Source organism: Hyla sarda, chromosome 5 (assembly GCF_029499605.1).
Source record: "Hyla sarda isolate aHylSar1 chromosome 5, aHylSar1.hap1, whole genome shotgun sequence".
NCBI lineage: Eukaryota > Metazoa > Chordata > Amphibia > Anura > Hylidae > Hyla > Hyla sarda.
The window spans coordinates 138,015,655-138,039,554 of record NC_079193.1 but is presented as its reverse complement, the minus strand read 5'-3'; the positions used below and the strand labels follow the sequence as shown (position 1 = coordinate 138,039,554).

General features: G+C 41.3%; 1 protein-coding gene across 2 annotated transcripts in view; it reads left to right on the top strand.

Moving 5' to 3' along the window:
- Positions 1–23,900, top strand: part of MLH1 (mutL homolog 1) — a 192,247-nt gene that overhangs the window by 91,505 nt on the left and 76,842 nt on the right. For both annotated transcript variants that reach the window (XM_056520381.1, XM_056520380.1), the window contains exon 13: positions 3,439–3,590. In XM_056520381.1, coding sequence (XP_056376356.1) covers positions 3,439–3,590 — 152 coding nt within the window. The remainder of the gene's footprint in view (positions 1–3,438; positions 3,591–23,900) is intronic.

Sequence of the window (23,900 nt, the reverse complement as noted above, 5' to 3'; positions counted from 1 at the left end):
CTGGTAGTTGTAGTTTCACAACAGCTTGAGGCACCCTGATAGAAAAACACTAAGCTAAGGAAAAGGGGGCAAGGAGAGAAAAAAAAACAAAAAAAACCTCACCTACTCCCGGTCCCTGCAGATGTCATTTCCCTCAGTGCGGTCAGGTGTCTCCTCTCTTCACCATTCAACAAGTGGGACCTTTCCCCTTTTCAGGCAATCACTGACTGCAGCGGTGTTACGTGTCAAGCCAGTGATTGGCTGATGGGGAAAGGTCTTTTTTCAGCAGCAAACACACTAGGTTTCCCAGATCCAGTGGGAGATTTGAAAACCACCCGGGAAACCCAGTGTTTTGCTGCAGTACAAAATTTGACAAGGGGAAAGACACTGACATGGGGGGAGAATGTGGCAGGGGGGGGGAGGGGGGAGAATTTGACATGGGCCAGAATGTGGCAGGGGGGCAATGTGATAGGGGGAAAATGTGGTGGGAGAAGACGTGACCATGAGGGAAGAATGTGACGGGGGGGGGGGGGGCGCACTGGGGGGAGATGTGAAATGGGTGGTGGGCATAAAATGAGTGGGTAGTTGTAAAATGGAGGAGTTCAGATAGAAGGTAGTGCGGCACTGCGTGAGTGTACTGGATGCGGGATGGCAGGTAGGAGTCTGTGCAGCTGTGTTGCCTCGGGTGGTGCTCAGATTATACAAGCCTGATAGCCTTAGTAAGGAGAATAGTTTTTTCAACAAAGGGAAAAAAATAAAAATTTAATCTGCCAGTTACACAAGGCAGCAGTATAGACTCCTTCGTCAAAGCAGTCACGAGAGACATAAAAGCTATGATATATCCGAGCCCCACTATGAATCTCTCCAGTGAAGAACTTCAGCCACTCAAAATATTAGAAAAAAGGGAAGATATTACAGTAATCCGTGCCGACAAAGGGGGGGTTGTTGTAGTGCAATATACTACAGACTATGTAGAGGAAGCTAGCAGACAGCTGGCGGACACTGCAACATATACCCCTCTGTCGGCCGACCCAACCCCTAAGATTGACAATCTCAAATCATTGTTACATAAATATGTCACAAAAAAGGTTATATCAGAGAAAAACGCTGAAAAATTATTACCTGACATTGCAAAACCAGCACGATGGTATCACTTGCCACAAGTCGCTGAGCCGACCCCCAGGTAGACCCATAGATCCGTAGCCGGGATCGGCTCAGCGACAGAATTCCTATCTCAATACCTAGACTGGATACTTACCCCATTACAAACATCTATATTGTCACACATAAAGGACACCAAGCACCTCCTTCAAACTCTAAAGGATGTCTATGTAGAAGGAGGGAGTAGTCTGTGCTCGATTGACGTCACTAACCTGTACACCCGTATTCCCCACAAGGCAGGTGTACAGGCAGTGAAAGAGTCCCTCACACAAGCTAATGTTTCTGATAACATGATCGAATTTGTTACAGAGGGCCTTAATTTTGTACTCCATAACACTTTCATGTATGGTGAACAATGGTACCAACAGGAGACCGAGACCCCTATGGGGACACCGATCTCCTGTGCCTATGCAAATTTATTCTTGAGTAGTTTTGAAAATCGGTTGATATACAGCACCACAAATCCATATCTTCCTTTTTATAAAAATGTATTATCGCTATGTAGACGATATTATCCTAATATGGACAGGTACAGAAGCCCTATTTAACGTATTTACAACATATCTAAATAACAATAGCGAAAATATGCATTTCACCAATAACTATGGAGATGAGACTTTGGAGTTTCTGGATTTGAATCTCCGGATTGAAGGGAATCATATAACTACTGAAAATAAATTACGGAAGAAAAAAAAGCAGATAAAGCCAACAGGGAAGATTTACTGAAAGATAAAAAAAACAACCATTTAATAATTCAGAAAACTCAAAGGAAAGATTTACCTTTTGTATTCCAGAATACTCCTATAAATCCAGTGATTGAGCGGGCTATACATAGAAACTGGTTCCTATTGGAAGCCGATGAGGACTTGAAAAAAGAGCAGAAAACAAACCACGTATAACATACAGAAAAAATTTCACCATAGGTGATAAGCTAAAAAATAAAGCCAAGAGTAGCACTAAATCAGCTAAAAAAGAATCATGGCTTAGTGACATCACACCTAAAGGCACATACCAATGTAAAAATTGCAACCAATGCAAATACTGCTGGGAAACTAAACACGTAAGGCTAGGAGCAGTCTTTCCTACTATTAAAGAATTAATTACCTGCCGCACGAAAAATTTAGTTTATGCAATATGTCCTTGCGGCTTCTATTACGTGGGTCAGACGAAATGCCAGCTCCAGATGCGTATTAGGGAACATTTTTATACCATATGTGCTGGAAAGCCAGGAGCGTCCCGTATGCAGGCCCACGTAAGGGAAGCCCACAACAATAACCCAGATGTACTGCGCGTCGTAGGCTTAGAAAAAGTGTAATGTAATAAATATGAACGAATGGAGTCAAAATTACTACAAGTGGAGACACTATGGATCATTAAAACTAATGCCACAGGCAACATAGGGTTAAACGATAGAACGGAGCTTTCAGCATGCTTCTAATTACCTTTTGCTTTTAACACACCTCCCCTCCTAACACGTCACTTGATCATGTGAGAGATGTTCAGGTACGTGATAGGTGAAGCACCAGGTTCACTTGTATATAAGGCAGTCATAGGCAATATGGGCCATGGCAGGACGAAGCACACAAAGTGTGCGAAACTAGAACTCGGTCGCCACCACTTGTCCCCCCACCACCCCTCTCTTCTGTACCCCTGATGTGAGTATGTCTCAATAAAGAAGACCCTGCAGCCACACCGGTGAGTGCCGATTTTTCTTCACGGACACTGTAAAATGGAGGAGATTGGACTTGAAATAACTTATTTATATCGCATTGCATATTGAAATCGCAATATTTAGGCCCATAATCGCAATTGCACATTTTCCCCATATCGTGCATGCTCTACTTTGTGATTAAACTGACTAGCTCAGAGTTAGTTTGTCCTGCCAGGAGGGGCCTTTTTTGTTAATGCATAGTGGCAGCCTCCTAGTGGCAGCAAGATATATCCACGGTTCCTGTGTCAAGTAATGGATCTTCAGAGAAAGATTTTACAGTAAGTATAAAAAAAAATCGACTTTTTGCTAAATAAAAGGAATCCTTACAAAGTACAATTGGTCCTGCAAAAACATGTCCCATATGGCTTTGTAGATGGAAAATAAAAAGTTATGGCTTTTAAAAGGAGAGAAGGAAAAAATTAAGCGGCTGAATCCTTAAGGGGTTAAACGAAGGGCAACACTCCTGCTCCTCTGCTGCTAAAAAATATAAATAATTGTCTCCTTTTAAGTTAGAAGAGCTTAAATTTTAGTTTGTGGTACTAGTTTTGTTTCTTATTCAAACCATCCAAGTTATGATTTTCATTTAGGAAGAAAAGACCACGTGTAGAATCTGATGTGGAAATAAATGATGCCGAGATAGACAGGACAATGACTGCAGCCTCAACCCCAAGAAGGAAGGTTATCAATTTAACCAGTGTGTTGACTTTGCAGAAGGCCATTGAAGAAAATGCTCACAAAAGTAGGTGTAAAATTAACAGTGATAAATAAATTGTCTGAACCATATTAATGGTTGTAAAAACAGATTACACAAGTTTCATTGTTGTAATAAAACACACATGTAAGTAACTAGGGGTTATCCCACAATTAAAGTGAATTATTTTTGTACCAAATCTTGTAAAATGCATTAAATGGTTGAAAGGTGTATTCTCGCACACACAGTATCCACAGTATTTGAAGTTGTAAAATCCACAATTGCAGACCCACAAATGTGGATTTTACAAGGCAGTTCTTATGTATTATTGCCTGGTGAAAGCCACAACTGCGGATTTGCAACTGTGGATTTTACAAAGCAATTTGTGTTTTTTTTGTTGCCTTGTAAATTCAGCAACTAAAAATCCACAGAGGGTCCAGCGTGTGTGTGTGTGTGTGTGTGTGTGTGTGTGTGTGTCATACACCTTTTTAAATGTTTCCTGCATAAACTAATATTTTCATCATCATTTGCTTTCATGTGTTTCATTAGGTCTTATTACTAATTTGTGCTACTGATAGCAGCTCTTGACAATATCAGTTTTCTTTCATTCTTTGATGAAAGCTGAAAATATATGCCCCACTTACCTCCTTTGCAGTTGGGTGTTCCTAACTACACTTCCTTGTTGCTGGAAAGGCTTTCCCCTTCAATATCAAGAAGGCAGTTATGTAAACAGAAGTGATATAAACAGCATAGCCTGCGGGGCTACTCAGTTTGCATAATTCCCAATAAAGTCAATGGGAGTTGCACAAATTGTGTAACTTCACTGCTTTGGCCGCTTTTGGTTTGGGGGTTGTTTGTTCCACACCTCCCTGGGCATATTCAAAAAAGAAATGCTGCCCGGACATCCCTTTTTAACAGTGTTTAATTTTCAACTTCTATACGGTGGGTGCTGGCTGTATATTGCAGCTTATCTGCTAGTACAGCCTGCCTGTAGATCATCAGTCTAACAGTACTTTAAAATATATCATATCCTACACCAAAAAAAAAACACAGTATCAAAAAGATCTGTCAGAATAAAGCTGTGTCACAATATGCATAATATACCAAAAGTAAAAAACACTATCACACAGTACTCCAAAAAATATATATAATCTTTATTTATGAAATTACACAATATATTAAGACAACTATATAAATATATGGCACCAGTAACTACTTCTAGAAGTTATATTGCTTGATGAAGCTACTCAAATATTCTTGACATAATATAATATATGCCAGGCGGGAATATTATACTAAATATGTATACAGAAGAGAAAACTACTATAGCAGCATATACAGATTATAAATTATCATTACAGCAGCATAATATGGCCGTGGTATAATGTGCAAATATATTGCACTTTAGGTATGTCTATATAGTATAGTAAACACGCACTCTAGCAACATGTAAAGATAGTAACCCACAATCTAGAACAGCATATTATAGTAGCATACTTGTAACAGCAATAAGAAATAGGCAATATAGTATTGCCAGCATTCATAAAGTGAGCCTTACCAGACATATAACAGACCCAACATATGTTTTGCTACCATAAGCTTCCTCAGGGGACATGGCTAATCTCCAGTCACATCCTGGTTTATATACTTACTAGCTGAGTACCCAGCGTTGCCCGGTTTTTCCTTCCTCGTCCTTGTTGAGGAGGAAAATCAACAGAGGAGGAAGCTTTGGACTTCATATCCCATCCCCATATATTGTCATATCCCAACCCCATATCCCATCCACATACCCTTACCTCGTATCTCCACCTCGTATCTCCACCTCGTATCTCCACCTCGTATCTCCACCTCGTATCTCCACCTCGTATCTCCACCTCGCATCTCCACCTCCCGACCCGTAATATGTGCACCAAGTATTGAAATATCTCCAGCCGTACAGAAGTTATGAGAACATACATTTCCCATTGATTTTCATGGGACTTTAAACAAAAACCCCGACCCTCAAATGGGGGGGGGGTTAAGGGTTGAATTAACTATCCTATATTTTAAGTGGACATATAAGTAACATGTGACCAAGTATTATCGAAATATCTCCAGCCGTTTGGAAGTTATGCAGTAACATATATTTCCCATAGAGTTGTATGGGACTTTAAACATAAACCCCGCACCTGGCAAATGGGGGTGAGTAAGGGTTAAATCACCTATCCTATGTTTGTTGTTGATATATAAGTAACATGTGTGCCAAGGTTCATGTTAATATGTTTAGCCGTTTGGACATTTTTGTGGAACATACATACCCGCACGCACACACATTGGGGGAGATTTATCAAAACCTGTGCAAAGGAAAAGTTGCCCAGTTGCCCATAGCAACCAATCAGGTTGCTGCTTTCATTTTTAACAAGGCCTCTGCAAAATGAAAGAAGCAAGCTGATTGGTTGCTATGGATAACTGGGTAACTTTTCCTCTGGACAGGTTTTGATAAATCTCCCCCATTGAGAGAGAGATAGCTGGCTAGATAGCTGTGATTATAGAAAGGTGGGCAGCACTGTTAAGTGTATGCTGGTGCTGCAGGTAAACCCGGTCACAGGTCCAGTAAATCCAACGTAGAAAGCAGCAGCACTCAATTCCGTGGAAAAAATGTGTGGCTTTATTCAACCAAACATACAGGAGGCGACGTTTCAGCTGTCTCACACAGCCTTTGTCAAGCCTTGACAAAGGCTGTGTGAGACAGCTGAAACGTCGCCTCCTGTATGTTTGGTTGAATAAAGCCACACATTTTTTCCACGGAATTGAGTGCTGCTGCTTTCTACGTTGGCTAGATAGCTGGCTAGATAGCTGGCTAGATAGCTGGCTAGATAGCTGGCTAGATAGCTGGCTAGATAGCTGGCTAGATAGCTGGCTAGATAGCTGGCTAGATAGCTGGCTATATATATATAGATATTGAGAGAGAGAGAGAGATATTGATTGAGAGAGAGAGAGAGAGATATTGATTGAGAGAGAGAGAGAGAGATATTGATTGAGAGAGAGAGAGAGAGATATTGATTGAGAGAGAGAGAGAGATATTGATTGAGAGAGAGAGAGAGATATTGATTGAGAGAGAGAGAGAGATATTGATTGAGAGAGAGAGAGAGATATTGATTGAGAGAGAGAGAGAGATATTGATTGAGAGAGAGAGAGAGATATTGATTGAGAGAGAGAGAGAGATATTGATTGAGAGAGAGAGAGAGATATTGATTGAGAGAGAGAGAGAGATATTGATTGAGAGAGAGAGAGAGAGATATTGATTGAGAGAGAGAGAGAGAGATATTGATTGAGAGAGAGAGAGAGAGATATTGATTGAGAGAGAGAGAGATATTGATTGAGAGAGAGAGAGAGAGATATTGATTGAGAGAGAGAGAGAGAGATATTGATTGAGAGAGAGAGAGAGAGATATTGATTGAGAGAGAGAGAGAGAGATATTGATTGAGAGAGATAAAGAAGGAAGAAGCACCGTGATGCAGGATTCCAGATCTATCTGGGTGCTCAGCTTCAGGGGCAGACCGACCCCCAATTAAATATCCACAAAAAAAAAAGCAGAAGCGGCACTCCAAAGTCACATCAAATAGTGGTTTATTCACTCATCTGTGAAGGCGACGTTTCAGCTTATCAATAAAGCCTTTCTCCCCGTTTTTTTTTTATCCCCGTTTCAGTTCCGTTTTTGCAGATTGTAAACGGATTAAAAAACTGTTTTAAAAAAATCCCATTCAGGTCAATGGGATTTTTTTACAATCCGTTTACATCCATGTGCACCAGTTTGCACTAATTTCCGTTTTTTTCATGGAAGAAAAAAACGGCACATGCAGTATTTTTTCTTCCGTGAAAAAAAAACGGAAGAAAACACTGACATCATAATTTTAACATTGAAGTCTATGGCAAACGGATGAACCTTTTAATGTCATATATTTGCACCCGGGTTTAAAATATCCGTAATTACATCTGAGCATGCTCTGAAGAGGTGACATCAGCAGACTCCTACAGTGTTGTGGGAGTACTACTCTCATCATGGGAAAAAGTCTGTTCCATGATGGGAGTAGTAATTCCCCTGCTGCGGGAGTCTGACGGTGGCTGGGGGGACTACATCAGTGTTTGTACTACTATCCCCATCATGGATCAGACTCTGTTCCATGATGGGGGTTGTAGTACAGGGGCTGAGGGATTGATCGCATCGGGTCTCACTTCTGAGACCCGAACCGATTATTAAGATCTGCTTAATAACAGAAGTTATTAAGCAGGGGTGCGGGCGGCATGGTCCGCAACCCTGCGATCACAGATGTATATTCCTTTCACTTTTAAATTCCCTGCAGGGAGCTCTGAATGACCAATACTGAGGAGCCAATCAGGGCTCCCTGCGGGGATTTTTAAAATGGACAATGTATATTAAAAGCGCTGTGGGGGTCAAGATATATAGCACTATATATCTAGCACCCCAGCGCTTTTATAAAGATATAACCCCCGCCAGCGCAAAAATATATACCCCGCTATATATATATATATATATATATATATATATATATATATATATATATATATATATATATATATATATAATGTGTGAACCCCCCCCCCCCCGCCAGCGCATTTATAATGTAACCCCCGCCAGCGCCTTTATAATGTAACCCCCACCTGCGCCTTTATAATTATATTCCCCCCGCCAGCGCAATTATATATATATTCCCCCCCCCGCCTGCGCCTTTATAATATACCCCCCGCCAGCGCATTTCTAATGTAACCCCCGCCTGCGCCTTTATAATTATATCCCCCCCCCCCCCCTCCGCCAGCGCAATTATTAATATATACCCCCCGCCAGCGCATTTATTTGACCACCCGCTGGCGCATATGTCATTACTGGAGCACTATCTGTGAATAGCACTCGCAGAGCATCGCACCAGCTGCCGCCGGCGCGTTTCTGCTGATAGAATGCTATTCATACATCGCGCTGCAGGGGCATATTATATAGAAGTGCTGTGGGGGCCAGATAATACTATATATCTGGCCCCCACAGCACTTCTATATAATGTGCCCCTGCAGCGCGATGTATGAATAGTATTCTATCAGCAGCATCGCGGCGGCTGGTGCGATGCTCTGCGAGTAAAATACTATTCACAGATAGCGCTGCAATAATGACATATGCGCCAGCGGGGGGTCACATAAATGCGCTGGCGGGGGTATATATTGATAATTGCGCTTGCGGGGGGGTATATAATTAAAAGGTGCAGGCGGGGGTTACGTTATAAATACGCTGGCGGGGGGGTATATAATTATAAAGGCGCAGGCGGGGGTTACATTATAAATGCTCTGGTGGGGGGTCATATATACATACTTCGGGGGTATATATATTTGCGCTGGCAGGGGTTATATCTTTATAAATGCGCTGGGGGGGGCTAGATATATAGCGCTATATATCTTGCCCCCACAGTGCTTTTAATATACATTGTCCATTTTAAAATCCCTGCAGGGAGCCCTGATTGGCTCCTCAGTACAGGCCATTCAGAGCTCCCCGCGGGGAATTTAAAAATGAAAGTTAAATAAATCGGTGATCGAAGGGTTGCGGACCAATGCCGCCCGCTCCCCTGCTTAATAACTTCTGAGCGGTCTCACTTCTGAGATACGGTGCGATCAATCCCTCAGCCCCTGTACTACAACCCCCATCATGGAACAGAGTCTGATCCATGATGGGGGTAGTAGTACAAGCACTAATGTAGCCTCCCCAGACTCCTGCAGCCAGGAACTACTACTCCCACCATGGAAACAAGTCTGTTCCATGATGGGAGTAGTACTAGTAGTACTAGTCCTGTCTGCTGGAGTCTGTAGGTGGCAGATTTTTTTTCATAAAAAAAAAAATGGATTAAAATCTGTTACAAACGGTTCAAAACGGATACCCGTTTGATAAGCCGTTTCTATCCATTTTTTAAATCCGTTTTTTTTAAACGGAACGGGGGCAAACGGCCGTGTGAACACACCCTAAGGGTGCGTTCACACCACATTTTTGCAATACAGTTCTTGTATACGTTTTCTATGTGAAAACAGTATGGAACCGTATTGAAAACCGTATGCATTGACTCTCCATTGAAAACCGTATACCAAAAGATGCATCCGGTTGTGTCCATTTTGCATCCTGTACGGTTTTGTCAGTTTTTTTTTCCTAATATATTGTGTGATTTCATGAATAAAGATTATATATATTTTTTGAGTACTGTGATAGTGTTTTTTTGCTTTTGGTGTATTATGTATAGTACAGGGTCGGCCTTTTATATGGATACACCTTAATAAAATGGGAATGGTTGGTGAAATGAACTTCCTGTTTGTGGCACATTAGTATATGTGAGGGGGGGGGGGGGACTTTTCAAGATGGGTGGTGACCCTGGTGGCCATTTTGAAGTCGGCCATTTTGAATCCAACTTTTGTTTTTTCAATAGGAAGAGGGTCATGTGACACATCAAACTTATTGGGAATTTCACAAGAAAAACAATGATGTGCTTGGTTTTAATGTTACTTTATTCTTGAGTTATTTACAAGTTTCTGACCACTTATAAAATGTGTTCGATGTGCTGCCCATTGTGTTGGATTGTCAATGCAACCCTCTTCTTCCACTCTTCACACACGGATAGCAACACCGCAGGAGAAATGCTAGCACAGGCTTCCAGTATCCGTAGTTTCAGGTGCTGCACATCTCGTATCTTTATAGCATAGACAATTGCCTTCAGATGACCCCAAAGATAAAAGTCTAAGGGGGTCAGATCGGGAGACCTTGGGGGCCATTCAACTGGCCCAAGACGACCAATCCACTTTCCAGGAAACTGTTCATCTAGGAATGCTCGGACCTGACACCCATAATGTGGTGGTGCACCATCTTGCTGGAAAAACTCAGGGAACGTGCCAGCTTCAGTGCATAAAGAGGGAAACACATCATCATGTAGGCCACTGGATATTCGAAATTGCTACATGATGATGTGTTTCCCTCTTTATGCACTGAAGCTGGCACGTTCCCGGAGTTTTCCAACAAGATGGTGGGTGTCAGGTCCGAGCATTCCTAGATGAAGAGTTTCCTGGAAAGTGGATTGGTCTAAGTGCTCACTGGCTAATAAAGAAACCCTTCTTCTATCAATATTTGTTTGGAACAATGTTTCCTGATGTGGATCGTGCCTGATACCCGGTAATTTTACCCTTTGACCTCCACTGCATACTTCGGTCCGGAGCAACATGGGTTACCGATGACCGGGAGGCAGCACCATGGATAATCATCATCCTGTTATGCTTTTAAAGTTTTTGTGTCTTACTAAACACAACAACAGGTGAGCAAACTAATTCACTGTCATTTAGTCTGCATCACCCTTATTCTACGGTACTACCCTATGGGAAGCTCTGCGCTCCTTTTTTTTTCTTCTTTTAGTTCTCACTAATTGACCTCTTGGACCGGTTTGGGTCGATCTCTGGCTTGTGGGTTAACTGGGCAAAATAATCATTGATGGCGCTTTCATCTGGGGTTCCCCGCTCTTCAAGCTGGGGTGCAGCTAGTCTCTCTGTTTAGGTACCTGGGGGTGGAGGTCATTGCTTCCTTGGTGGATTATCTTCCCTTAAATTTGGATTCGCTCTTATGTTCCACTAAGGAGCGGTTAACTGCCTGGTCCTCACTCCCTCTGTCACTAGCAGGCAGGATTAATATTTTCATAATGATTTACCTTCCTAAATTTTTATCTTTTTAATTTGGCCCCGATGGTTCCCCCCAAGGAAATAATTTAGCAGGCTGTGCAGTGCTCTGGGATCCTTCTATTGGCAGGTTAAACCTCCTAGACTTGGTCGGGCCCTTCTCCAGACTCCTAAGAAGCATGGCGGCTTAGCTGCCCCCGATGTATATCATTTTCTTGCCTCTCAATTGGTCTATGCAGTGTTGAGGATTGACCTGGATCTGTCTAACTCTGCAACTGCTTTGGCTGGAGCGCTTATGGGTTCGTATGAATCTCTTACTAACTCTCCTTTACCGGTATCACTCTCAATCATCCTTTTTTCTTTCCCTCTTAACCATAGCTAAGGTGTGGTCCGTGGTGTCTAGTAGATTTCCACAACCCCTGGTATCTCCTAGAGTACCCTTGTGGGGGAATGTACATTTACCTCACCTACATGGGTTACAGGAGGATGGGTTTTGGGGTTCCCATGGATTCAGATTTGTGATTCACCTGTTAGCAGAGGATCAGGTTTTCCTGTCCTTTTCAGACATGAAGGAACGTTATGCCATCCCTGGAAATGCGGTTCAAGCACAGTTTGGCTCCTTTACCTTTTACTCCTGCATTCTCTGAAGTGGAGCTTCTCCTGGGTACCACGGACCTCTCTAAGCCAGTCAGTCAGTCTTATACGCTCCTTCATTCGCTGGGGCCTTGCCCTTTCTCTCAGGCTGATGTCCCGGGTTTGTCAGAGTGTCAGTGGAAGGAGGTTGAAAATTCATATTACTCCACCTTTTGTTAGTAGTAGAGATATGTTGATTCAATCTAGATGTGTTCTGAGGCTGTATTATACTCCTGCTAAGTTGAAGCGTATAGGTGTTTCCCAGTCTGACCTCTGTTTTTGTTGTTCTTAGGAAGTTGGTACCTTCATGTATGCGGTTTGGGAGTGCCCTGTCATTGCCTCTTTTTGGAGAGAGGTGATGGACTTCTTGGCAACTCATCTGGAATTCCCTTTTTTACTTACGCCTTCAGTGTGCTTGCTGGGTGTCATCAATGACGTTGTCTTTACCTCTCATAGACTCTTATTGATACGTTTTCTTTTATTCTGTGCTCAGAAGGTGGTGGTGATGTCTTGGAAGGATACTTCCCCGGTCTAGATGGCTGGGCCTGGTGAACCGATATGTCCCGTTGTACCAGGCGTTGTTTATTAGCCGCAAGTGTCCTAAGAAATTTGATAAGGTGTGGACCCCTGGCTTCTCATTGATGTCGGCAAGTTTGTCCCAGTAGGTCTCCTATAGTGTGCTAGGTTTTTTTGGAGGGGAGGAATGAGGGGGGGGGGCTGCCGGGAAGTGTGCATGTGTGAGTGTATGGGTGTTCGTTTGTGTTGGGCTCTCTCCGGCTGGGTCTCAGAGTACTACCGTCTACCACTGATGGATGCCCTGCTTTCCGATTTTTATATTCTGCAGTGGATGTATGGGACCCAGGGAGGCTGTTGGTTTTTGTTTACCTGGTTGGCAATGTTTGTATGTTAATATGCAAAATTAAATAAATATCAAAAAAATATCAGTATAAAAAAATCCCATCTACATTAAAAATGTACCAATAATAGTTGAGCACGAAAAAGACCCTCACATACCCCCGTAGACAAAAAAAAGTAAAAAATAAATAAATTGAGGGTCAGTATATAGTGATTCAAAACAGTTTTTAAAAGTAGTAAACCATACCAATAAACTATATAAACTGGTTATTGTTGTTACTCATACTGGCTTGCAGTATACAGATAATGGCCCTCATTTACGAAGAGTGTACAAGTCGGGATAGTTTTTTGACCAGCTTTTTCTAGGTGGAAATTTCCAGCCATTTATTCACAGGATTTTCGGTGGTTGTGAAACCACTGTCCACACGCCTTCTGCACAGACACAATTTGGTGCACAACCAGAGTAAAGCAGTTGGGGTTACAATAGTAAATCAGGGGCAATTATGTAAATTTTGCTGCAAAGTGAACAATAATTAAAAAAAAAATTTCAATTCACCACAAATAGTTCTATGTGTATTTTGTTTGTTTCACATTGCAAGTTAAGGTAAGGTATAATAAAGAATGGTGTTAAAGTACAAATGGTTCCACTAAAAAGTGCTCTTATGAGGCTATGTAAATTGAAAAGTGAGAGCTAGCTAATGAGAAAAATGCTCAGGGGGTGACCCTGCTGGACTTCCTTCCCCTATATCCCAATTTCCTAATGGCAGGGGTTTTTTTTGTTAGTTTTTTGTTAGTTTGGAGCTTTTCCCTCATGGGGGTCCTATACTCTTTCTAATGTCACTAATCCCCTGACTAAGCTGCTCCCCCCCTTCCCAGTAGGGTGCCTTTGCCTGGACCCCTGGCTTTTTAATAGGTTGTGCGGAGTGAAGTCTTTACCCTCTCGGCCTTCCTGTTCTACCAATTATGGTACCCTGGTCGCTGCAATACAGACAAGGTAAGTGGCACTCCTTCAGCCCTCCTCCTGGTTTCCTTCTGATGCCAGAATTTACTCTACTCCCGACCATTCCTGCTCAGCCTGTCATCCTTACACCCGCAGACTGAGTCATTTGTTTCAGTTGCACTAGGCAATTTAGGTTCTGGCTTTTGTTCTTGCCTAGGTCTTTGCTTAGGGGAAATGTCCAGGCCCAGCACACCTTTTTCTTCTGCACACTGTAGGTCACAGGTGTGTGGATTTCTTGCTCTCTGTGCACTCTCCCTGCTGGCGTAAGGACAACTGCCTAATGTGTCGCCGCCCCCTAGTGTTTACAGTGAGTGTGGCGACTGACTGTTCCCTCTGCTGCTGCGTATCTTGTCTGGATATCTTGTTGCAGCTTGAGCCTGTTATTGAGAATTAAAAAAACAAAGCTGGTTTCATCCACCAACAGCATCACACCTGTTCTCAGCTTGTGTGTGAAGTGAAAGGAAACAGAGGAGGGTGACAGATTATAAATGGTATAGGAGGATTACAGTACAAAAACAAGTTATCAAGCTTTGGGTATGTAGTTTGGAGAAAAGACATCTTAGTGGTGATTTAATCACAATGTACAAATATATGAAAGAACAGTACAGAGACCTTTCTAGTGATCTTTACATACCTAGGCTGTTAACCATGACAAGGAGGCATCCTCTACATCTAGAGAAAAGGTTTCATAATCATCACAGACAGATTCTTTACTGTAAAAGCAGTGAGACTATGGAACTCTCTGCCACATGTTTATTGAGTCAAACCAGACATCACAACATCAACTTCAAGGGGTACCTGGATGTTTTTTTTTGTTGAAAATTATAATATTAGGTTGTGAATACTAGACTTTACGTGGATAGTATGTTGATCCAGGGATTTATTCTGATAGCCTTATTGGAGTCGGGAAGGAATTTTTCCTGTCATGGGGCAATTGGCATTAGCCTCAAGGTTATTTTCCCTTCCCCTAGGGTTCTAGGTTGGACTTGATGGACTCTTGTCTTTTTTCTACCTTACAAACTATGTAGCTTTGTAAGTTGTAATACCACACATAACCTAAGGATAGGGGGTTATATTGTTTTTGGAGTAAATTATCTTTTTTTTTTATTTTTTTCCCGTTCCTGGATAATAACTTTAGGTAATTTAACAATGCACCACAGCAAAGTGGCTAGAAGGAGGTCTTAACCCCTTAAGGACCCCGGCTTTTTCCGTTTTTTCATTTTCAATTTTTCCTCTTTAAATTTAAAAAATCATAACTCTTTAAAATTTTCGTGAACCAGTCCTCAAAAGCACAGGGGAGAGAAAAAGGAAAAGACTAGTGGAGATGGGATCCAAGAAATGGTCTTTATTATATAAAAAGGATATATATGGCCAATCGCCTAGCAGGGCCCTTGCTAAAGGCGAATGGAATATACTGGGTAAAAAATAGATATAATAAAAAATACAGAATATAGTAGGATTAAAATGAGATAAATATGATGGGTAAGTAGCACCAAAGAAAATTCATTAATTAAATATCTGCTGCATATATCAGGAGAAAACGTTCTCAGTCCATATAATTCATAGGGATAAGAAATGTCCAGAATGAAAAGTCACAATTAGTTTGGGTGTGTCCGGAGTAACGATATATGGTAGTGAGTGTAGCCACAATAGCTACAATAGGAAATTCATGGACAGGTAATGCAGACAATGTGGCAAACACTGTCAGCGATGAAGATGCCAAGTTTCGGTGCACAGCACCACTCACCCTCCTTTGGAGTCCTCAGGTCCGGGCTGGCACGGCTGAGTCCGGCACTCTGGATATCAATGCCCGCCTGGGTGGTATGCTGGGTGAATGGCTGAATCTCCGGGGGTCCGAGTGTCCTGGGCTGGCACGGGAGGCGTCCGGCCTTGGGGAGGATGATGTCCAGGAGTAACTCTGCCGACCGGGGCTGTGAGAGGATGCAGGTAACAGGTGGTGCGGATTGCACGTATGAATAAGGTGCTAACAGCGCGCGTGCAGCAGTGGTCCCGGAATCGTGGGCATCCAGCTGTTGCAATTGGAATATGGCAGATACAGTCTATTTGAAGTGATATACACTTATGGATAAGGTGCAGATAATGGGCTATAGCTACTGAAGAAAAGGCCCGCGGCCTTGAAACGCGTCTAGACCATTATCTGCACCTTATCCATAAGTGTATATCACTTCAAATAGACTGTATCTGCCATATTCCAATTGCAACAGCTGGATGCCCACGATTCCGGGACCACTGCTGCACGCGCGCTGTTAGCACCTTATTCATACGTGCAATCCGCACCACCTGTTACCTGCATCCTCTCACAGCCCCGTGCGGCAGAGTTACTCCTGGACATCATCCTCCCCAAGGCCGGACGCCTCCCGTGCCAGCCCAGGACACTCGGACCCCCGGAGATTCAGCCATTCACCCAGCATACCACCCAGGCGGGCATTGATATCCAGAGTGCCGGACTCAGCCGTGCCAGCCCGGACCTGAGGACTCCAAAGGAGGGTGAGTGGTGCTGTGCACCGAAACTTGGCATCTTCATCGCTGACAGTGTTTGCCACATTGTCTGCATTACCTGTCCATGAATTTCCTATTGTAGCTATTGTGGCTACACTAACTACCATATATCGTTACTCCGGACACACCCAAACTAATTGTGACTTTTCATTCTGGACATTTCTTGTGGATTTTTCATTGAAATATCCCTATGAATTATATGGACTGAGAACGTTTTCTCCTGATATATGCAGCAGATATTTAATTAATGAATTTTCTTTGGTGCTACTTACCCATCATATTTATCTCATTTTAATCCTACTATATTCTGTATTTTTTATTATATCTATTTTTTACCCAGTATATTCCATTCGCCTTTAGCAAGGGCCCTGCTAGGCGATTGGCCATATATATCCTTTTTATATAATAAAGACCATTTCTTGGATCCCATCTCCACTAGTCTTTTCCTTTTTCTCTCCCCTGTGCTTTTGAGGACTGGTTCACATAAATATTTTTTATTTATAATTTCTACATATTACATTAGGCCTTTTGGGTGAAGGCAACACCTTTAACCTCAAGCACATTATTTCTTTTATCCTAAGTGAGCTACACATATTTTACATTTCCTATTTATCTTTAAAATTTTCACCTAAAATTCTATATGATGGCTTATTTTTTGCGTCACTAATTCTACTTTGTAATGACATTAGTCATTTTACCCAAAAATCTACGGTGAAATGGAAAAAAAATCAATGTGCGACAAAATTGATGAAAAAACAAAATTTTTTAACTTTTGGGGGCTTCCGTTTTCACAGTACATTTTTCAGCAAAAATGATACCTTATCTTTATTCTGTAGGTCCATATGGTTAAAATGATACCCTACTTGTATAGGTTTGATTTAGTCGTACTTCAGAAAAAAATCATGAATACATGCAGGAAAATGTATACGTTTAAAATGGTCATATTCTGACCCCTATAACTTTTTTAATTTTTCTGTGTTCAGGGCGCTATGAGAGCTCATTTTTTGCGCTGTGATCTGAAGTTTTTAGTGGTACCATTTTTGTTCTGATCAGACTTTTTATTCACTTTTTTGTGGTATAAAAAGTGATCAAAAATGCGCTATTTTGAACTTTGGAATTTTTTTGCGCGTATGCCATTGAACGTGCGGTTTAAAAAGTGGTATATTTTTATAATACGGACATTTCCGCACGTGGAGATACCACGTAAGTTTTTTTATTTTTATTTACACTTTTTTTTTTTATTCTTGGAAATGCCGGGTGATTCAAACTTTTATTAGGGGAAGGGATAATTGAAAGGATTAATGATTTTTTTTACACTTTTCTTATGCAATATTATAGCTCCTATAGGGGGCTATAACATTGTATTAACTGATCTTTTACACTGATTGATCCATCTCCATAGGATCGGCGATCGGACTGCAGGAAGGAAGGTAAGAGACCTTCCTCCTGTGCTACAGCTGTTCGGGATGCCCAAACGGCTCCCTGAGCTAACCAGCAACTTTCACTTTCGTTTTTAGCCGCGATCAGTGCCGCGTGCTTTTAGAGGCGGGTCCCGGCTTCACTATAACGCCGGGCCCGCCGCGATATGATGCGGGGTCACCGTGTGACCCCACGTTATATTGCAGGGCTGGGACCCAGGACGTACCCATACGTCCTGGGTCCTTAAGGGGTTAAAGGGGTACTCCCTTGGAAAACTTATATTTTTAAATCAACTGGTGCAAGAAAGTTAAGCAGATTTGTAAATTACTTCTAGGGGCTATATACTACAGAGGAAATGCTTACCTTTTTAGATTTCTCTGATGTCATGACCACAGTGCTCTCTGCTGACCTCTGCTGTCCATTTTAGGAACTGTCCAGAGCAGCATGTGTTTGCTATGGGGATTTTCTCCTGCTCTGGACATTTCCTAAAATGGACAGCAAATACATGCTGCTCTGAACAGTTCCTAAAATGGACAGCAGAGGTCAGCAGAGAGCACTGTGGTCATGACATCAGAGAAATCTAAAAAAGATAAGCATTTCCTCTGTAGTATATAGCCCCTAAAAAGTACTGGAAGGATTAAGATTTTTTAATAGAAGTAATTTACAAATCTTTTCAAACAGTAACCAACCCCTCAAGACTAGTACCAGTTGCCCGATACATGGATGAATAATAATACAAATAAATAGCTGGATCGTGCTTCAAATACAGGATACAATTTTATTAAAAATATATATAAAATGTCAATTGATATGACTTGGCCTCGTTGCACAGGGCCCTTGTGCCGAGGAGAAGAAATAGACATATACTTGTAATATATAAACACCGATATTTTTACAAAAATATAATATAAAATATAAAAAATAATAATAAAATAAATCACTCTCGATAGTCCGGTAACTGAAAATCCAGAGATGTATTAAAGTCCCGTAACTGATATAGAATCTTGATATACTGAAAGGAATGGGTGGGTTAATATTTACCAGCTTGAATAAAGTCCCACTGTAACGTCACCTGAGGACAACTGGTGAGGTCCGCAAATCTCGGGTAGTGAAAAGACGCTGGCAATCGATCCTTCAGAGGTGAGTGAGATATCGGTGCTAAAATCATACACCTAGACGCGTTTCAGGGCACTTACAAGCAGAACACGGCCCTTTCCTCAGTAGGTATGTATGATACATACATACTGAGGAAAGGGCCGTGTTCTGCTTGTAAGAGCCCTGAAACGCGTCTAGGTGTGTGATTTTAGCACCGATATCTCACTCACCTCTGAAGGATCGATTGTGGGTCAAACCAGCAATACCATCTAAGTCTACACATCCAGGCACATCCAGATACCACGAGGTCTGCACCGCTAAGATTTCAACTGCAGCGATAGATCACTGGAGCGGCTATTATTCACACTGGTCTGTGGCAGGCAGACCACCGCAGTGACGCATGCCAGCGTCTTTTCACCACCCAAGATTTGCGGACCTCACCAGTTGTCCTCAGGTGACGTTACAGTGGGACTTTATTCAAGCTGGTAAATATTAACCCACCCATTCCTTTCAGTATATCAGTTACGGGACTTTAATACATCTCTGGATTTTCAGTTACCGGACTATCGAAAGTGATTTATTTTATTTTTTTTATATTTTATATTATATTTTTGTAAAAATATCGGTGTTTATATATTACAAGTATATGTCTATTTCTTCTCTTCGGCAACGAGGCTGTCATATCAATTGACATTTTATATATATTTTTAATAAAATTGTATCCTATATTTGAAGCACGATCCAGCTATTTATTTGTATTATTATTCATCCATGTATCAGGCAACTGGTACTAGTCTTGAGGGGTTGGTTACTGTTTGAAAATATTGTTTTAAATTTCCAGCACCTGGTGTAGGTGCACAACCTCCTTACCTCGGCTAGTTAATTGTGAGCTGCACAACCCTTTTTGTTTAATTTACAAATCTGTTTAACTTTCTGGCACCAGTTGATTAAAAAAAAAAAATTCCACAGGAGTACCCCTTAAATAGTTAGGCACATGTGCATGTTCATTCTGTGACCCCGTAGCTCCTGGAAGTCATGTCATGCTCATGATTACACAACTCATTATATGACTACTTGCATAGAGATGTGATACTGGCATAATCAGGGAGTAGCACATGCTCACTGGCAATAAGCACACAAGTGCAGCCATAGAAATCAAACATAGCACAGCTCTAAATGGTACATATGATCACAACATCTCACACTCAATGTACTGCAATAACACTATAGTATCAACAAGGCATATGCTTAGCCCAATAATAATCTGAAACATAAATATATAATCCCACATAGATGTAAATTTACAATGTGCAAGGAAATATATATTAATAATTAAATATACATAGATCGTAGTAAACCCAAATCTATAGCTGGATTAGAACCCCTGTCCGCAGAAGGAAGAGCAGGATCACTAACCATTACTGATAAAGTTTTGTGCCCAAGAAGTTAGAACAAATAAACAATTTTAATAAAGAATGACACTGAAATGAAAATAAGGCTGGGGCGTGAAAGGGAATTACCTATCCCATATACCACATGCCTATCACTATTAAATTGATTAGATTGGACTATAGATCTTCAGAGCACCCGTACATTCTCACATTTTACCTTTCGATGGGCATAGTAATTGTTCTGCAGGTGCTTCCTTTATTATATGATACAGTCTCTTTCCTTTGTTCTCCTCCATTTTGTTATGTCCCTCCTCTATAATGGGTGATAACTTTTCTGAGAAGTGGTTTTACCAGTCGAACCCTGAGAGGACAGTCCTGATTAACCCCTTCATAACCCAGGGTTTTTCCATTTTTGCACTTTAGTTTTTTCCTCCTTACCTTTAAAAAACCATAACTCTTTTAATTTTGCACCTAAAAATCCATATGATGGCTTTTTTTTTGCGCCACCAATTCTACTTTGTAATGACATCAGTCATTTTACCCAAAAATCTACAGAGAAACGGAAAATAAATTCATTGTGCGACAAAATTGAAGAAAAAACACAATTTTGTAAATTTTGGGGTCTTCCGTTTCTACGCAGTACGTTTTTTGGTAAAAATGAAACTTTTTTTCTTTATTCTGTAGGTCCATACGGTTAAAATGATACCCTACTTATATAGGTTTGTTTTTATTGTACTTCTGGAAAAAATCATAACTACATGCAGGAAAATGTATACGTTTAAAATTGTCATCTTCTGACCCTATAACTTTATTTTTCTGCGTATGGGACGGTATGAGGGCTAATTTTTTGCGTCATGATCTGAAGTTTTTAGCGGTACCATTTTTGTAATGATCGGACTTTTTGATCGCTTTTTATTCATTTTTTCATGATATAAAAAGTGACCAAAAATACGCTTTTTTGGACTTTGGATTTTTTTTGCGCGTACGCCATTGACCGTACAGTTTAATTATATATTTTTATAATTCTGACATTTCCGCACATGATACCACATGTTTTTATTTTTAATTTACAGTTTTTTTTTTTAAAATAGGAAAAGGGGGGTGATTCAAACTTTTATTAGGGAAGGGGTTAAATGATCTTTATTCACTTTTTTTTTCACTTTTTATTTTTTTTGCAGTGTTATAGCTTCCATAGGGACCTATAACACTGCACACACTGATCTTTTACATTGATCACTGGTTTCTCATAGGAAACCAGTGATCAATGATTCTGCCGCTTGACTGCTCATGCCTGGATCTCAGGCACTGAGCAGTCATTCGGCGATCGGATAGCATGGAGGCAGGTAGGGATCCTCCAGCTGTCATGTAAGCTGTTCGGGATGCCGCGATTTTGCCGCGGCGATCCCGAGCAGCTCCCTGAGCTAACTGGCATTAGTTTACTTTCACTTTAGACGCGGCATTCAACTTTGAACGCCGTGTCTAAAGGGTTAATGGCGCGCGACACTGCGATCACTGCCGCGCGCTATTAGCCACGAGTCCCGGTCGTTGCTAGGTGCCGGGCCCGACCCGCTATGGCCCCACGTTATAGAATGGGAGCCGACCCATGACATACATGTATGTCATGGGTCGGTAAGGGGTTAAGTTTTTTCTTATGTAGCATATCCTCCAATCTTGCAGAGAATTTTATTTTTTGCTACAACTTCATCCCTCTGTAACTCTAATCACTCTGAAATGGAGGGGGTGCAAAGGAGGGCACCCTAGATAATTAATAGTATGGATGGATTACTGTAGGGGAGTACAGCACTTTGTATCAATAGACCAAGGAGTCACTTAGAATATTTTATTACAGCCCTGTTAAGACCCTTGTAAATAAATGATATTTTAAACTAATATTTATTGATATGCATTAAAATTTAAACAAATTGTGATATGCACTCGTGATCACCCAAATAAATCAAATATCGAGGTATTGGACCACCAATCAATAATACCTGCTTTAGCAAGTATCAGATAAAGTTAATAACAACCAATATCTGCAGTAATCATGTATAAGGTGAAAGCGTGATATATCACTGTCCCCCAGGTTACACGGACGCAGAGAATCTCACACTTCAGTTCCTCAGTTGCCAATACATAGATAGCGTGATATAATTAAAAACACAGCGCCCTAATGTGCAGATGACTCTATATAATGCTTGGCAACACAGGATAAAGCTCACCATTTGTTCAGGTATAATAAATCCAATATCACCTCATGTGCAGAACAAAAGTGAAAAAATAAAGTAATCAACATTACAGTTTGATACATTAGTTCTGACTCGTTTCTCCCCTTAATGACTGGGTTTATCAAGGAACATTTATTTGTAGGAATAGTCCAATAGATAAGGACTGGTGTCAGGAGTATTAGCTAGCTCACAATGAGCATAAGTTTGCCTCACTCCTAAAGGCTGTATGGGATATCGATAGCTGCGCCCGGTATGCGCCCCGGTCGGCTGGATGGATTACTGTACCAAGACAGGCTATTAGGCTTGGGGTTATTTAGTTTGGAGAAAATACATTTTAGGGAATGTTACAAGTTGTACAGTGAGCCTTAGCACCCCACAGGTGTTTGACGAATTTTCAATAAATTTGGATGGGAAAATGAAGAAACATTTATAAATTTTTTTTTTACTAAAATGCTGGTGTTACCTCAAATTTTTCATTTTCACAAAGGGTAATAGGTGAAAATGTCCCCCAAAATTTGAAACCCCATTTCTCTCGAGTAAGGAAATACCTCATATATGTGGATGTAAAGTGATCTGCGGGTGCACTAGCGGGCTCAGAAGGGAAGGAGCGACATTGGGCTTTTGGAAAGCGAATTTTGCTGAAATGGTTTTTGCGGGGCATATCGCATTAGGAAACCCCCCATGGTGCCAGAACAGCGAAAAACTCCCCACATTACACACTATTTTAGAAACTACACCCCTCAAGGAACATAACAAGGGGTACAGTGAGCATTTACACCCACTGGCGTTTGACAGATCTTTGTAACAGTGGGCTGTGCAAATGAAAAATTACTTTTATTTTCACAGTTCCAAAAATCTGTCAGACACCTGTGGGGTGTAAATGCTCACTATACCCCTTGTTACGTTCCATGAGGGATATGGTTTCCAAAATGGGGGCACATGTGGGTATTTATATTTTTGCAATTGTCAGAACTGCTGTAACCAGCAGCAACCCCATTTGCAAATCACCAGTTTAGGCCTCAAATGTACATAGTGCGCTCTCACTCCTGAGCCTTGTTGTGTGTCTACAGAGTATACTGCGTCCACATATGGGGTATTTCCGTACTCTGGAGAAATTGTGTTACAAATTTTGGCGGTCTTTTTTTTTTTTTTTTTTTTTACCAAAAGGTTACACTAAAATGCTGGTGTAGACCCCAACTTTACCTTTTCATAAGAGGTAAAATGAGAAAAAGCCACCAAAAATTTGTAGCGCACTTTCTCCCAAGTACGGAAATACCCCATATGTGACCCTAAACTGTTGCCTTGAAATAAGACAGGGCTTTGAAGTGAGAGAGCGCCATGCCTATTTGAGGCCTAAATTAGGGATTTTCATAGGGGTGTACCCGGATCCAAGAGTTACACTTGCCCTAGATACAAAAAATGCCGTACGCCCGTTGTTCACAAACAGGGTGCCTCCAGCTGTTGCAAAACTCCCAACATTATTTTGCAACAGCTGGAGGCTCCATTTTGGAAAAACTGACGTACAAGACTTTTT